Source organism: Plasmopara halstedii (assembly GCF_900000015.1).
Source record: "Plasmopara halstedii genome assembly, contig: Scaffold_289, whole genome shotgun sequence".
NCBI lineage: Eukaryota > Oomycota > Peronosporomycetes > Peronosporales > Peronosporaceae > Plasmopara > Plasmopara halstedii.
The window spans coordinates 390,452-405,191 of record NW_020187210.1 but is presented as its reverse complement, the minus strand read 5'-3'; the positions used below and the strand labels follow the sequence as shown (position 1 = coordinate 405,191).

Sequence of the window (14,740 nt, the reverse complement as noted above, 5' to 3'; positions counted from 1 at the left end):
AATCATTTAAGGCGAGAACAGCACGTTTTAACGACGCCAGACATAATAACACTGTTTGTGGTTTGGTGCAGCCAACGGAAGTTGAGGCGACAAATGCTCATGGACAATCGACCCGTTGATGTTAAGCACAGCCGATACTCCCAACCACGGGCCTTCCAATTCCACCAGCAACGCTGGAATTTCATATTCTTCGGAGTATCGTGCAAATTTGTATTGATGAATGTAAAAAGCAATGTTTTGCATTCCGGCGTCGCCTAAACCTCGTTCCAACTTGACTTCCAAGTTCATGCATAGCAATCCTCGCATTCCAGAAAAAATTGAACCGTCATTTTGAGATTTTTCGTTATTCTGACAAAGAACAGGGATGCCAAGATACGACTCCAAAAGTTCACGGAATTCTGTTGCTCGCTGTGCTTCAAGCGAATAATATTGTTGCATTGCCTTGGCAACATTTTCGGCAAAAGTCACGTCTTCACGGGTTATTTCAATCTTTCCTTGACACCCACCCACAAACTCGCTAAAGATTGAATTGAGCAACGTCAAGGGACGGACGTTCTCAGGGCGATCAACTCGATCGCAAATGATGCGACCATCATGCATCAAAAATTTCGACCATACACGGCGATTAGCGAACGAACTTGGGGCCTTAACTTCTTCTGGCAACATTTTAACTCGCTTTCTTGGTGGAGCTACAGCTACTTCGGTCGGAACCATCACCAGCACGTGAACAGGGCCCTTTAGATCCTCTACTTCTTCTTTGCTCACTTGATTCTTCACTTTAACTTCTGAAAGCCCAACATCAACGATTGTCAATCGCGCTGATTTTAGTAATTTTAGATCACTTGTGTCATTCACACCCCTCATCGCTTCTTCTTCCGTAATCCAAGCGCCACGGCCATGGTCTTTCTTAGCCAGAAATAGCTGCAGATTCTTCGGAGCGACATTCCTGAAAGTTGGGTCATCCAAGTTCTTATTCTTGATCGCATCTTTCAACGCTGAAATGGAATCATAACTGTTGATCTTTACCTCGAACGCGCTTCCCACCACACCAACCACAGCACAGTACAGCGTTATCATCTTTTTTCGAGCCTGCGGATTCGGGAATGAAAATGAAATCGGAGAGAATTTCTGTTCGTATTTAAGCGGAAATGAAGGCGTGTCACATAGACTTTTATTCGAGAGGTTGCGTAAAAAGAAGATTTTAAGAAATGTTCTCGGTGGTAGATTCTCAAACAATTTATTCATCGGTCATTGTCTTGAGCTTTCTTTCTACTGCATCGAAATGAGGGTTAATCGTGGATGACCTTCCGAATAAAATGCTACCGCTTATCACAAGAAACAATTAGAATTGGATAACGAAGTGATTTCACGATAACTTAGGTAAAGTTCGGCAAGGTTACAAAAGTTGAATGCATTCAACTGATGTGATTTGTCAGATTATTCAAGCAAAATGGTACCATTAGCACTTGAAATGCCACTCGATGTCTAAAAGTAAGATTCTTCCAGTTCGGTCAAATGACTTTGGTCAATCAGTATATAGTGCAAAATGCCTAATCTCCGAGCAACTGACAATCGTGTCTTCAAGGTAGCAGCAACAGAAGCACCGTAAAATTCGATTGCTGGGAAGAAAGATAATGTGAACAATCTAAACGGTCAATTAGAGATTGAAGATGTGCGTATCGTGTGGATATCGTGAGAAAAGAAGCGGTAAGGAAAATATGCCGTTGTAATGTTCCATGTCCCACTATTTGGTGGAAACGGCCATGTCACACTCAAGGAATCCGAATACTTTGTCCGCTTTGATGTATTCTGCAGCGGGGCTGCCGTAGCGTTTCGCTTGAGGAAACGTAATTTAGGTCACCGATCTATCGTTCTATACTTAGAACAAGTACGCGTTAGCGAATCGCAATCCGATTACTCCAAGTGTAACTATTGCCTTAACCGAGACTAATAAAATTTTCGGTCTAAATTCAAAACTGATTTTTATTGATTTTATTTGCGGCAAAACCGCCTAATTTTAAATGTATAGTAAAACATCGGGGTTACACATACCCTGGTAACAGGGGTGTGTTTCACATCAGATAGGCATGGTGTGACCACGCCCAAACAAGAATACGGTACGGGGCTAGATAGCCAGTATTTATACATGTATTTAGATTTTACTATATATATTCCGAAAAATCTATACATTTAAAATTAGGCGGTTTAGCCGCAGATAAAAATTAAAAAAAATCAGTTTTGGATTTTAAACGGAAGAGATAATTAGCCTTGGGTAAGGCAACAATTACTCTTAGAGTAAGCGGATTACGAACCGCTAGCTCGTACTTGTTTTAAGTATAAAGCGAAAGGTCGGTGACCTCAATAACGCTTCCTCAAGCGCTAAGCTACGGTAGCCCCGCTGCTCATTATCAAAACATATTACCAAATTTCTGATTATTTGATAGCACAAAATTGTAACCTTCATTTTCAGTAACAACTCCCACAAAATAAGGTTATTTTCACACAACAAGCGCTAGAGCAATATATGATGTCGCTACTGCCTCTTCTAAAATATACTGCATACAAATGCCCATTGTAAAGCACGGCCGTACTAATTCGGTAATTTTTATCAGAGATGAAATCTGGGGCCACGACATGCATTGGTTCATTTGATATACTTATCTGAACGACGGGATGTGACATTTTTGACAGTCACATTCTTAAACCGCAAACTCATTGCCTTTTTTTCTTGCAAGCTCTGCTATAGCCACTTAGCAAAATCGTTACCAACTATTGTAGTACTTTAAGATCCTGCATCAATTTCTTTACACGTAGCTAAATTGAATTTGCTGTCTAGCAGCGCATACTTCAACTCGTCCATCGTTGACGACAAAGGTCGATGAGTGACAAGCCAGCGACGTTGCCACGAATACTCGACGTGTCGTTTTAAACCTTTTCATGAGCGTCAAATTGATTACAAAAAGCTGCGTACGACGTGGAGCCGTATGGATCCTCATGACGAAGGCAAGCACGAGGCAATGAGTTCAAGCGGTACCCCCGAGGAGTTTGAACAGCTGTGACATGAGACCCTATTTGGTATGGCACAGAAGGAAATTATTACCCAACAGCAATTGGTGAAAGATCCCCACAATGATAAGTCCAAGTCGAAGGCTGAAGAAGAGGTAAACCCGATGATAATATAATGTTTTCAAGCAGTTTCTCAGTCTCGTACATGTGCTGTGTATCTCGTTTGGTGTAGCATGCGAACGCGATAGAGCTGCAAACAAACGTAGAATTTATGCATCAAGTAAATGAAGTAGTTAAAAAAGTGAATGGTGAAAGAGCCTGATCACAAACTCGTTTCTGCATGATTTGTTCTACATGTTAGTTATTTCTTAATGAAATTTGTTATGATCACAAATTGTGCACATTTTATTGGATATATACTCGTAAAATTTCGTGGTGAAATGTTAACTGTCACCATCCTTTTTAGCGGATCTGCATTAACATATACAACGACAAAATTACAATTATATTTATGGCAAAAGAGTTTTTACTTCTCTGAAAAAATTAGAATTTTGATAGATAAAATGTTTGTTCGGAGTGGTTCTCTGTGGGTGATGTATCAAGCTCACAGAGTTTATAATTCGCTAGTAGTTGACTGATTGAGCTACACAACCGTCACACAGTTGGTTATTAAACTTTTTCATCTACTACAACAGTTTTCTTCATCTTAAAGTATTCATTTTCCATTAGAGTCTTAATAACTACCACATTCATTTTCACGTTTGGTTGATCATATTTCATGCAGCAGCATAAATTGATCATATTTCATATAGGCTCGATTAGCGTGAAAATGATGAAATCATTTCTTGATTTGTAACGAACAATGCTCGATAATCGTCTTCTATTCTTTAGTGTTGTGACTTGATTACGCGTTTTTTCTTGTAATGGCTTGAAGCAATTTCGGATCATCTTGCAGCACTTGGTAAACTTTCAAAGCATCACGGCCCTCTATCAGATACATTTGAATACGTGCTACGTCTCTCTCATGCTGTCTTAGACGTAACAGCTCCTTCGCGTTATACTGCAGCTTACGACCAATGCTAGGATCTGGAAAACTTCTTGCTACACGCAGTACGTCCCGGTAAAGCGTTAGTACATCTCGTCTAATATTACCTGCCATGTATTTTTATTGATTGGCGATAAAAAAATATTACCCGATTTATAAGAATTACGAATGGATATTAATCAAAAGGCTTTTTTTCGATTATGCTCTCATTAAAATAGAAAAAATATATTTCTGCAGTATTTTAATGCATACTAAATATTAATAAAGAAAAATATATCTTTTGAGTACATATTAGTTTCATTACAGCAGTATTGACTGGTAATTTTCTTCGCACCATGCGTACAATAATAACATTTCCAAAGTGCATTTCTTCACTGCAGTCGCAATACTATTTGCTCCACAAGATTTACTCCATTGTGTCTTGTATTTAAAACTTCTTTGTCGCCATGCACACACACCCAATCGATAATTTTTCAACTTGTCTTTTGAAAATTCCTCATCCAGTTGGGCAAGTTCTAACCTCCATAGATCATTCAATAGTGTTGTATCATCTTGGCCTCCAAAGACATAAATATTACCTGGTAATGAATAAACAAATACACTCGAGTCCCAATATCTTGGAACCGGACGGTTTTCGTCCATGTCATCTTGAGATGTTGTCGGAAGAATTCGCCATCCATCAATCATGTCTTCCAAGCGTTTCCAGCGAGCCTTAACTTGAGGTTCAAACCGAGAATTTTTGTCTGGATTCAATAACATCGATCGAGGTGATTTCAGTCCACTACCTACATTAATTATTTCATACGGGGTAAGTAATATCGTACGTCCTGTATGATATCTCCTTTCACCAATACTTGGGCTTTCACGATCGGTAAGTGATCCCAATTGTGTCCATTTAGCAGTCAAAGGAACTCCAAAAGCTGAACTCGGAGTATAATCAAAGCGATATAAATCATTTAGTTCCAATCCAGTATCATCCGCAATTCCTCCAAAGACAAACATACTGTTCTCAAACACGACAACTGAGTGTTGATAACGCGCAGTTGGAACATTTCCTGTGGCAATAAGTGATAGATTTGTCCATGTAAAAGTAGGAACACAAGGTGTAACATCGAATTGTACATCAAAGGAGTTTAAACTTCCAACGAAACCATCAGCTACAGTGTCAGTCACTAACAGTGTCCAGTTTCCAGCAACTGGAAGCTGATGAAACACTGAGAGTGTTTCAAGTGGCAAAATTGACGTTGGTAAACGATCAGGAATCGACACAAAGTGCAAAGTTTCAGTTTTTGGAATACATGGAAGGTGTTCAGCTGCTTGTTCAGGGCTACGAAGTAGAACAGGAAACGCTCTAGAGCTAAAGACTGTACCAGTCGTTCTTATGTCCCTTTGAGTATATTTCAGTCCTTCCTTCTCACTCCATATTGACTCTCGAGTCTGCGAGCTGATAGAATCTTGAAAATTCGCTTGCTGTCTGGAAAAAGTTGTCGATCTTGGTCCAAATAATTGTAATCGTAAGGTGTGTGGACAAGTGTGTGTTAACTTTACAGTCACTGACATATTTGCAATACAAAGTTGCTCACCACTCGTGCTGGCATTCAGACTTCCAGGAGCTGTGACTTCCATTCCATCTGGAATAGAAATCTCTGTAAGCGGAAAAGAATCGAAGGAAACTGCAGTCTCTTTTGCTGTAGTGGACGAGATTGATAACTCCCATAGATCGTTTAATGCTCGAGGTCCATGGAACAAAGTATTGTTGGTGTCTTGGGCATCATTCTGTCGTCCTCCAAATAGTAAGAAACGATCTTTTACTACTGCCATCGAATGCTTTTCTCTTGGAGGTGGTACTAATTCCGATTGAGGTACTAAAGTCCATGTTTCAGTGACCAGATCATACCGCCAAAGCTCATTTGAAACTCCTTCTGGTTGTTGCAGTAAACATGGTACTTTGTGTGCTTGATTGCATTCGTAACTCTTTGCCATTCCACCAAAAAGATAAAGAGAATTTTCCATATATGTGAGTGAATGACCTCGTCTTGCAGAAGGAAATCGAAGTAATGGAGATGAACGTATTTCAGCTCTTGACGTTTCTTTGTCTGGACTGCGCGATTTACATCGTTGCCATCTATTCGTAGGTTTTGAAGGCATACGAACGGTAATTACATCACTGTAAGTATCATGTCCATTGAGTAGCAAACTTTTTAATTGAAAACGGTACGAAGCCATCGGAGTTAGGCCATGAATAGTGACATTTCCTATATCTTCTTTGAAGCTAGGATGAGGTAAAGTAATCAAACGAACTGTGCGAAAGTCTTCATTGACAGAGCCATTGGCCATTTCAATCACAAATCCATCTACACGCTGTGAAAAGCCATAGCGAGGTGCTTTCCAGCTCAAAATGATGCTTGTAGACGTTAGAGGTGACACACGAAATTGTCGAACTCCTTCTTCAGCATCTTGTGGTTGTAAACTTGCATCACTAAGCCCACTTTTCGAAGTGTTAAAGAGATTTTTAAACGAGATAAAGCTACTACCTCCTCCACCACCAGCTCCATCAATTCCAGCGCCACCACCACCTCCTCCAAAAAAACCTCCACCTCCTCCTCCACCTGCTTGTTTTCCGCTTTGGCCACTACCTCCTCGAGCACGTTGACCATTTGACGGCCAACGTGCTGCTGATAAAGGCGATACTAGAATTTCCATAAGCGATGTCTTCGGATTGATATAGCACTTTCCTTCCAGTGAGTATACAAACGATCCACCAGATCCAGCAACACCTGCAGCTGTAAGAGTGGCTCCTTTTCCACCAGTTGCTAAGACAGAATAATTAGCAGAGCTTGCTGCAAAGCCCCAATCAAGATGTTGATGTCTTGCTGAAAGCTTTGCCAAATCTTGATTATCTCCTGCTACATTCAAGGCACGATACTCATCTCGACCTCTTTGATCAGTCATCTCATTGTTAAATGGTATCGTGCTAGCATCAGGGTGATGACCGGATTCTGCTTCGTTCAAATCACCTCCTCCACCGCCGTGAGCACAACAATAATCTGTTGAACCAGCACCGCCCCCCCCTGCAGCTACAAGAATTGTACGTCCTCTAATTCGCACTTCAGAGGCTCCACCACCCCCTCCTCCTGAAATATCACCTGTTCCTCCACTTCCTCCTCCATGAAATCCTCCTCGTCCGTCTTCGTGACCTCCTCCACCCACAATGATATCAACAACATCACCAGCATCAACACGAAAGAGTCCACGTACAAAGGCACCACCGCCACCATTGCTCAAGTCACTTGAAACACGATTCAGCGACCTTGAACCGGCGCCACCAGCACCCCAAGCATAGATATCGAGAGCAATAATTCGATATGTCACGTACTGTGCTTCACTTTGGACTTTATACGTTTGAATCCCACCTGAAAAGAAAAACGAACGTTCAGCTAGTCGTTCACCAGTCCATGTGACTGGAAAGACGAGAACAAGCCCGTGATCCCCATCATGTGCTTGAGAACCTCCCATTCCTCCATTCCCAGTCAAGTGAATGTAGTACTGGTCTTGATTATTTGCGCTCTGCTGACGAATCGCAGGAAGCACCTTGTATCGTATTCCAATGGTGTTGTTGATACTTGAACTGCTTATTATCTCGTTTATTGTATAATCAGTTAAGAACTTTACAGGCTGCGTAAAAGGACCAGCTTGATGCTCAGCGATAGCTCGAACGCGAACGACGTACATGGTATACCCAATCAATGATACTTTTGAGACGTTTGCAACGTTTTGGATCGAATCGACGAATTCTGGTGCTAGTCGAATCCACGTAGAGCTAAGTGTTGTGCGGTATTCCACGTCATACGCCAAAATTTCTACTGGGTGACCTCCTAAATCATTTGGTGCCTCCCACACAACGATTAAAGGATTTCGTAATAGACGTAAGTTTAAAACAGCGCCCGGGGCTGTTCGCAGCGTTGTAAACGGTGTTGACGACATACTGTATGGCCCGATGCCATTATCATTTATTGCAGCGACACGAAAAACACACGTTGATCCTGGCGCACGCCTTAAAGATGCAGCGACAGTTGAAAATGTAGCACTACTGTCGCGAAAATGAGGTTTCACACGCTCGCTAATATTAGTCCAACCAATTTCGCTGTCACACTGTTGCTGAACTTGAAAATTTGTTACAGGGAACAACCGAGTGGTTAAGACGTCGTTGTCGATATTTACATCGCGAAACATTCGCCACGAAATCGTCAATTGGGTCGATGATGCGGCCAGTAATGTCGGAGCCGAAGGTGCGCGCGGTAGTCGCGTGGCTGGAATCTTCAGTACCTTGGTACTTGTACTCCATGCGGTCCATCCGATATCGTATGAAAATAGTGCTCGGACACGGAATGACAACGTTGTTCCAGTTTGCAATTCACTCACCTCAAGATTACACACATCTGAACACATACGACGATTTTTTTCTGGAAAACTCGGCGACTTTCGCAAATATTCGATTGCAACTTGATCTCCACTACCAGTCCATTGTGCAGTCATTGTCTCGGTATATAATTTAAGTAATGGTAAAGGCTCTTCGCTATTATATCTTACATGTTCGAATATAATGATCCATTCGAACGATCCCGGTGTATCCAATTCATGCCGCAAGACTTGCACTGCTAGAATTTGTTCTAAAGACTCAAGTGCTAACTTCATTATGTCTACAGTAGCATCAAATGGAATCCAGGGCGTCACGATACCGTTTAGCATAAGTCGAAATGCACCATTGTTGATTGTCTCTCCAGCGTCTGCTCGAGTATAAACGCGTTGCTTGGGAGATTGTGAGGTCATTTGAGTACCAGGCTGAATAGTTAAACCAGTCAATGAATCACCTAATGAATGCCAGTCACCAGATCCTGAAACTGCATATTGTACTTCATAAGCTTTGACGCTATTTGTACCTCCATTGGCTTCGAACATATTGTCAAAGGAGGTCCATGTAACTAGTGCATCGGCAACGCCTGGATTCCCAGGTACTAAACGTACCACTTGAGCATACACTCGTCGATCTTGTTGAGCCCTTTGAGATTGTACGTTTATTAACAACGTACATAAGACCCATCCACTTATCCACCGCATGTTAGCGACCTTTGACAAGAACGGATCTAAAAAATATATTGTTGTCTAATCATATTACTTTGTTTTCAAGCGTTGTTCTCTAGCCTATCGACCATGCATTTGGCTATTTGTGCAGAGGACAAGACTCAATGCTTAAATAATGAAGATTCATTTTTTGCTTGCAGTAGTAGCATGGGGATGAAAACTTATGGGATTGTTCAAATAGACCACGAAAGACATTACAAGTCGTTTACGCTTCTGATGATTTTTAGGGTATTGCTAGTAATTGAGTGAGTACTTAATAGCGGAGTGTCCGCGTGATACTTAGCGAGTATGTGTGTACTACAGCGAAGTCTCTTGAAAGCACGCGAGAGATTAATCTTGCTTTGATCTTTGGCCCATCCACTACATTCTTCATGCTCTTTATAGCTTCTACATATTAAGAAATTTATTGTCAAAGATAAGAATTTACTGTATCCAGAATCCTTTGTTAATTTTTCATAAAGAATGGTTGATAAATCTTCTTAAATGAGGCATAAGTACACACATAGGGAGCTCTATCGTACACGAAGTTTATGATTATGACTCAGATTTGTCGATAGAGCTCGAACACTGCCAGTTGAATGGTAAAACGCGGTATGATAACATCGGAGGTGAGTCACCTAAATTTTGCTAGTTCAAAATGATGAAAGAAAATGCCTTGAACTCTGAAGGAGTTTCGTTTGCTCCGGGGGAGCGATAGTAGTAGCGGTTGGGAATGATCTACGAAGACAGAATGGATACAGTAACATGGTGTGGCATGCTGTGCCAATAGAAAAGCAGGCGTAAACGGAGATCCGAGTGGACAGGAAGAAAAGATTGGTGGAGGATCTCTAAATTCGCCACTGTAGTCTGTAAAGTTTCGGATGTCATCCCCGAGATCGCGGGTTGTACAGTAGCGGGGAAACAGCGCGATCAATTAGTTGCTGCAAGTCGTGGTGGATGAGGACTGTCGATTATTTTGACTTGCGCTGATTAGAGGTAGCGCTGTAGTTGGAGATGAATGGACCTTCGGATCCTGTAATTCTCACTAAATGCTAGAAGGACTTTCATGGAATGACGCATCCGGTAACGTAATTCTGCTAAAAACCGTTAGAAACACAAGCTCATAAGCTTGGATCCATCCAGCATCCATAAAATTGAGCAGTGAATGACAACCTATCAAGCCAGCAAGCTGCAATGGAGATTGGAGTTTGGCCCCGACTGCACCAAATAATGGGGGACCATCTTCTTGCAGGGTGGGTGGAATAGATCAAAGACAATTGGAGGTATACATGATCTACGTGATCATTGAGTGGCGGCTAGCGCAGTCTTTATTTAAACTTTCACGTGAATAGCCTCCAGGAACTGAGTAATTTAACAGCCGCCGCTGCAAATTGAAACATGCAACGGCAGCTTAGCATGTTTATTGGGGTTGTATTATTAATTACGTCAAAGACGATCACCCCGACGTAGTTCAGCGACCTATACACGTCATAGCTATATCTTCAAGAATGGCAAAGAGTTGCTGCACTGACTACATGTGTCGAGCGACCAGAACAGGAATCTGGAGTCCAATTTGGTTCCATAGTCGTGACAAATTGCCGGCTTTGAAAGTTTCACGAAATGACAGAAGAAATCCCCTCATCGGTCAGATGATATATTTCAGGAATCGACTAAAGTCCGTTAATCATAGCTTCTGGAATCGAAAAATGAGTATTGAAGCGCCATAGAACTGATAGAATATTGACGTACTAAATTATAATCGACCTCTATATGTACGAGCGCGAGGTTCTCGTCAGCTATTTGCGTCCTAATTTGTACTTCTGAAGCCGCGCTTACTGATGCATCTATCTCGATTGCAAAATATGTGACGGCTGTAACGGGGTTACACGTGCCCTTGTGAGAAAGGGCGGGTCGCACAAGGTTGTGCGACCGTACATAGGTGTGGAATACACAGTTATTGTAATAGCACAGTGGTGTGGCTACACCGTAACAGGAAGCCATCGTGTGGCAGGATTGCCAGTAGGATTAAAAATTACCATATTAATTAGGCTTTGCTATATTAATAAGGTATTACTTTATTAATCAAGAAAACCTAGGGTGTCAAATATAAGCGGCTCCTCCGCAGCTCAAACAATTAAATATTTTTGAACAGAAGCGTTCATTTGCCTTGAAAAGACTTAGAGGTAGAGGATTGCGATCCGCTACATCTGTACTGGTTCTTTGAAAGAACGTAAGGTCGGTGACCTTAGCTTAGCTTTATCTAAGCAAAGAGCAACGGTAGCCCCGCTGCAACAGCAGCCGGAGTCGCAACACCCACGCGCGATTCAGACAGGGTTAAAGCGAATTCTTGAAGCGATAGCAGCTGAGACTTGTCGAGCAGCAGTCATGCATCAAATCCAGCAGAGTAATTCTGGCACAATATCAACTGAACAGGACAAGCCAGTTAGAGAGTGAGATAATCAACATTTGTAAAGTAGAGCCATAACCAGTCAAGATGTAAATGCCGTGCTGTCGCGCCCCTCAAAGAAGGTTTAAAAGTGATTCAATTGGAACATGAAATGGCAGCTAGGGGATATGATTCCTTTGTCTCACGTCACGTGAAGGGAAGGGATTTCTTTATCCACGTCACGCGAGCAGACAATCCAACCTGGAGCAAATCGCTTCTTGACATATTTGCTTCAGCATCAGCAAAATGAAGACAAACGCAATTGCGGAACAAAGGACCACGACCAACGCCCGAAACAAACTACGTCGAGAAACGAGCGCTGATCCCTCCTCGCGACGTTTTTGGAGTAAACTCTCGATGTTTTGCAGAAAAGGCGCATGATGAGGAAGCCTTCCTCAAACGGAGCCTTTTTATCAAGGAAGATAGACATGATGCGGCGTAAACAGCTGCGACACCCGATGATTGACCGTTGCTAGTGCGGTAGACAGTGCATGGAATAAAATCAGCGCTCCCAGAGAGAATCCCACTCGGAATATATATTGCAATGCAAGGAATGTCAATGTCTTTCATGATCAGTTGATACTATTATTAACTAGGTCACGAGCACTAAACACAGTAATCTCGACTATGCCGTTCTGCATCAAGCTCTTTAAGCTCAATTTATCTTGATTAAAGCACGCAAATTTCAGCACTAGCCGTTAGCATTTCTGGCGCAGATTGTCGGTTTCAAGACGATTTTATACTCTCTTAAACTAACCCTGCTTCGTTAAGAGTGAGTTTTGCATCGTTACAACGGAACGTTGTATGGGCCACTGGCGAGTTAGGCAATATTTGGCTCAAGGTTCAAGTCAATTTTGTTCTTGGGACTTATGTAAAGGTAATCTTGTCAACGCTTCGTTGATGCACTATTCAAAATCTATAAAGTTTAATCCAAAAAGCTTGTTGATCCCCTTTTTGCACTTCAAATCTTTCGGTGTACTCAATCATTGAGTTATTCATGACGGACAATGAGCTCATATCCTCTTCAATACGAATCATACCCATTCGGTGACTTCATCGTCATGCAAATATTTGCAAATATACACTTGGGATAGCTCTCCAAGCTCGACGATAGCTTCCATCCAAATGATCGGAAGAGACTTGCGCACATATGACTACTTTCGTACGAGTTAATGACTCTTTTCGCCACCAGCACGATCAGTATCACTGCTCTGCGCGGTGCGCAAGCGAGCGCTGACTCATTCCTTCCGCTCATTTGTGAGATAAAAAAATATTTTCAATAACTTCAGAGCCTGGGACTTGTGTTTGCAGCAGCACATCCGTTCGCCTCCACCGTCTTTCGTTCGAGAGATTGCGGTACTTTGCTGCTCTGACTCGTATTCACAAGATCACACCCGACAAATAGTCATCAATAAACGATCCACCAGAAATAATATCTTGAAACCCATTATAAAGCTACGCTGATTATTGTCTCAGCAGGTACATATTTAGAGACATCAATACACAATCGCAACTTTCTGCCTGATCAGAAGACATCTACCCACTGCCGCTTCTTCCTTCCAAACATTATTCGGCCACCGTTGGTTGTCAATGCGGGCAACACCACATCCTGCGTCGAAGCTTCAGCTTCATGCCCTTGCCAAATCCGGTCAACTTTCTAACGGATGTGGGTTGATAGCTCACCACTGCACTGTTGAGATAAATAGGTCGATCCTGATGTTTTCGACTTCCAATCGATACGTAGGTCATGGCGTTCAGGCTCTAAACACATACAATCTTCCACGCTGTCAAATTTTTCAAAACTTACAGGAGGACTCAAAAGTCCTTGACACTTTAGTGTCCTTGTCGCTTACACACCGATTTTGCATTCATATTCGAATTCTCCAATGCCTCCGCGTACTGTCTACGCTTTTATAGTCGCGCATCGTTCGTAATTCACAAAGCTTTTTTATTCTGTCGGAATTTCCTAGGAGTTCAAAAAGCCAGAAGCGTTGATGGAAAGAATTTGTGACCCTGAGCTATGAGCTCTAATCCGTTTAAAAGTGAATAGCATTAGGTCCCATTATCCTCGACATTCACAATGTAATATAAAACCCGGTCTGTTTCCCGCTGGTCGCCCTGCTCCTTTGAACGACACGTTTCTCACGAAGATTTATCGGGAGGTTCCACTTTGAAGTCTGACTTATTACACCACTCAGGTGCAGAAGAAGGGTGTGTGAGATTTGATCAAGCCACAGTACTAAAATCTGAAATGAATTGTGCTCCTTGGTAGCTCATGAAAACTGGTTACCTTCTCTACCTGACTTAAGTCCATTTGCCTTTGGTGCGCCGTAGATTTTGCGACTTTCGCGCTCTGACTAGCCCTCGCGGCACATAAGCTCTGACATACAACCTCTTATCAATGCGATAATCACTGCTTCTTTGGAAGTGAGAATGAAAACGCGGTAATTTAGGTGCGAGTCGCATCTGTACGAAAACCCTTCATGATGATGGCAACTGTTACAGCTTTCACAAGACGATATGTCACTATTGCGGCGATTCGAGTTATCATCTTGGACACAGCCCGTAATTTTCGGCTGAGGACAAAACTTTTGGCCACATACAGTACGTCCTGGCGGTATAGAACATCTGCTACATTAACAGTTCCCATGTCTAATATACATTTTTAAAGATACCACGCATTTTGCAGCGTGGTGTCCAAGCTTAAAGACCACAAGCGTGACGCATCGATGCGCTGTCTTGGGTATGGCCGAGCTAGTGGCCAACTCAGCTTTTCTTGACCTGAAAGAGCGATCATACCCGTCGCAGCTAGCAAATGGCTGTACCCTTAACACAAGCAGCAAGACGGCTAGAGCCGGTTGTGTTAGTAATCACCGACGTCATTTAATGTTGTCCCTGAAGCTGTATCGCCAGCGCACTCTCACATCTGGTTAGCGCCCTCAAGAGAGCGATCACCGCTTCCAATCTTCGAGCCACCAGCTATGTTGTCCCCGCGGGACCACCTAACAGCATGAGCTTATCAAATCGTGTTTGCTTGTACCGAGGACGGGATTTTAAAGTGTTCAATATTCTTCGAAGATATAGTCTGGTCATGCAGCAAGGCTACCGAAGCTAAGTGCTTA

The 14,740-nt window shown here is 42.4% G+C and overlaps 4 protein-coding genes across 4 annotated transcripts in view; all 4 read right to left on the bottom strand.

Moving 5' to 3' along the window:
- Window positions 1–27: 27 nt before the first annotated feature.
- PHALS_05370 (uncharacterized protein) lies at window positions 28–666 on the bottom strand (the record flags this gene model as incomplete). Its single annotated transcript, XM_024722933.1, has 1 exon — window positions 28–666. The coding sequence occupies one exon, from the start codon at window positions 664–666 to the stop codon at window positions 28–30; it is 639 nt and encodes a 212-aa protein (XP_024573960.1).
- A 3,685-nt stretch (window positions 667–4,351) lies between these two features.
- Window positions 4,352–9,169, bottom strand: PHALS_05369 (Kelch repeat-containing proteins; the record flags this gene model as incomplete). The annotated part of the gene is made up of 2 exons (XM_024722932.1): window positions 4,352–8,922; window positions 8,992–9,169. 2 exons carry the CDS (start codon window positions 9,167–9,169, stop codon window positions 4,352–4,354), a joined length of 4,749 nt encoding a protein of 1,582 aa, XP_024573959.1.
- A 4,898-nt stretch (window positions 9,170–14,067) lies between these two features.
- Window positions 14,068–14,300, bottom strand: PHALS_05368 (uncharacterized protein; the record flags this gene model as incomplete). Its single annotated transcript, XM_024722931.1, has 2 exons — window positions 14,068–14,246; window positions 14,294–14,300. The coding sequence occupies 2 exons, from the start codon at window positions 14,298–14,300 to the stop codon at window positions 14,068–14,070; spliced, it is 186 nt and encodes a 61-aa protein (XP_024573958.1).
- A 337-nt stretch (window positions 14,301–14,637) lies between these two features.
- PHALS_05367 (ribosomal protein l33) overlaps window positions 14,638–14,740 on the bottom strand; it is a gene marked incomplete at both ends in the record, with an annotated part of 358 nt that continues 255 nt past the window's right edge. The window contains one exon of the mRNA XM_024722930.1: window positions 14,638–14,740. This exon is cut by the window's right edge and continues 75 nt beyond it. Within this exon, the coding sequence (XP_024573957.1) occupies window positions 14,638–14,740 (103 nt within the window).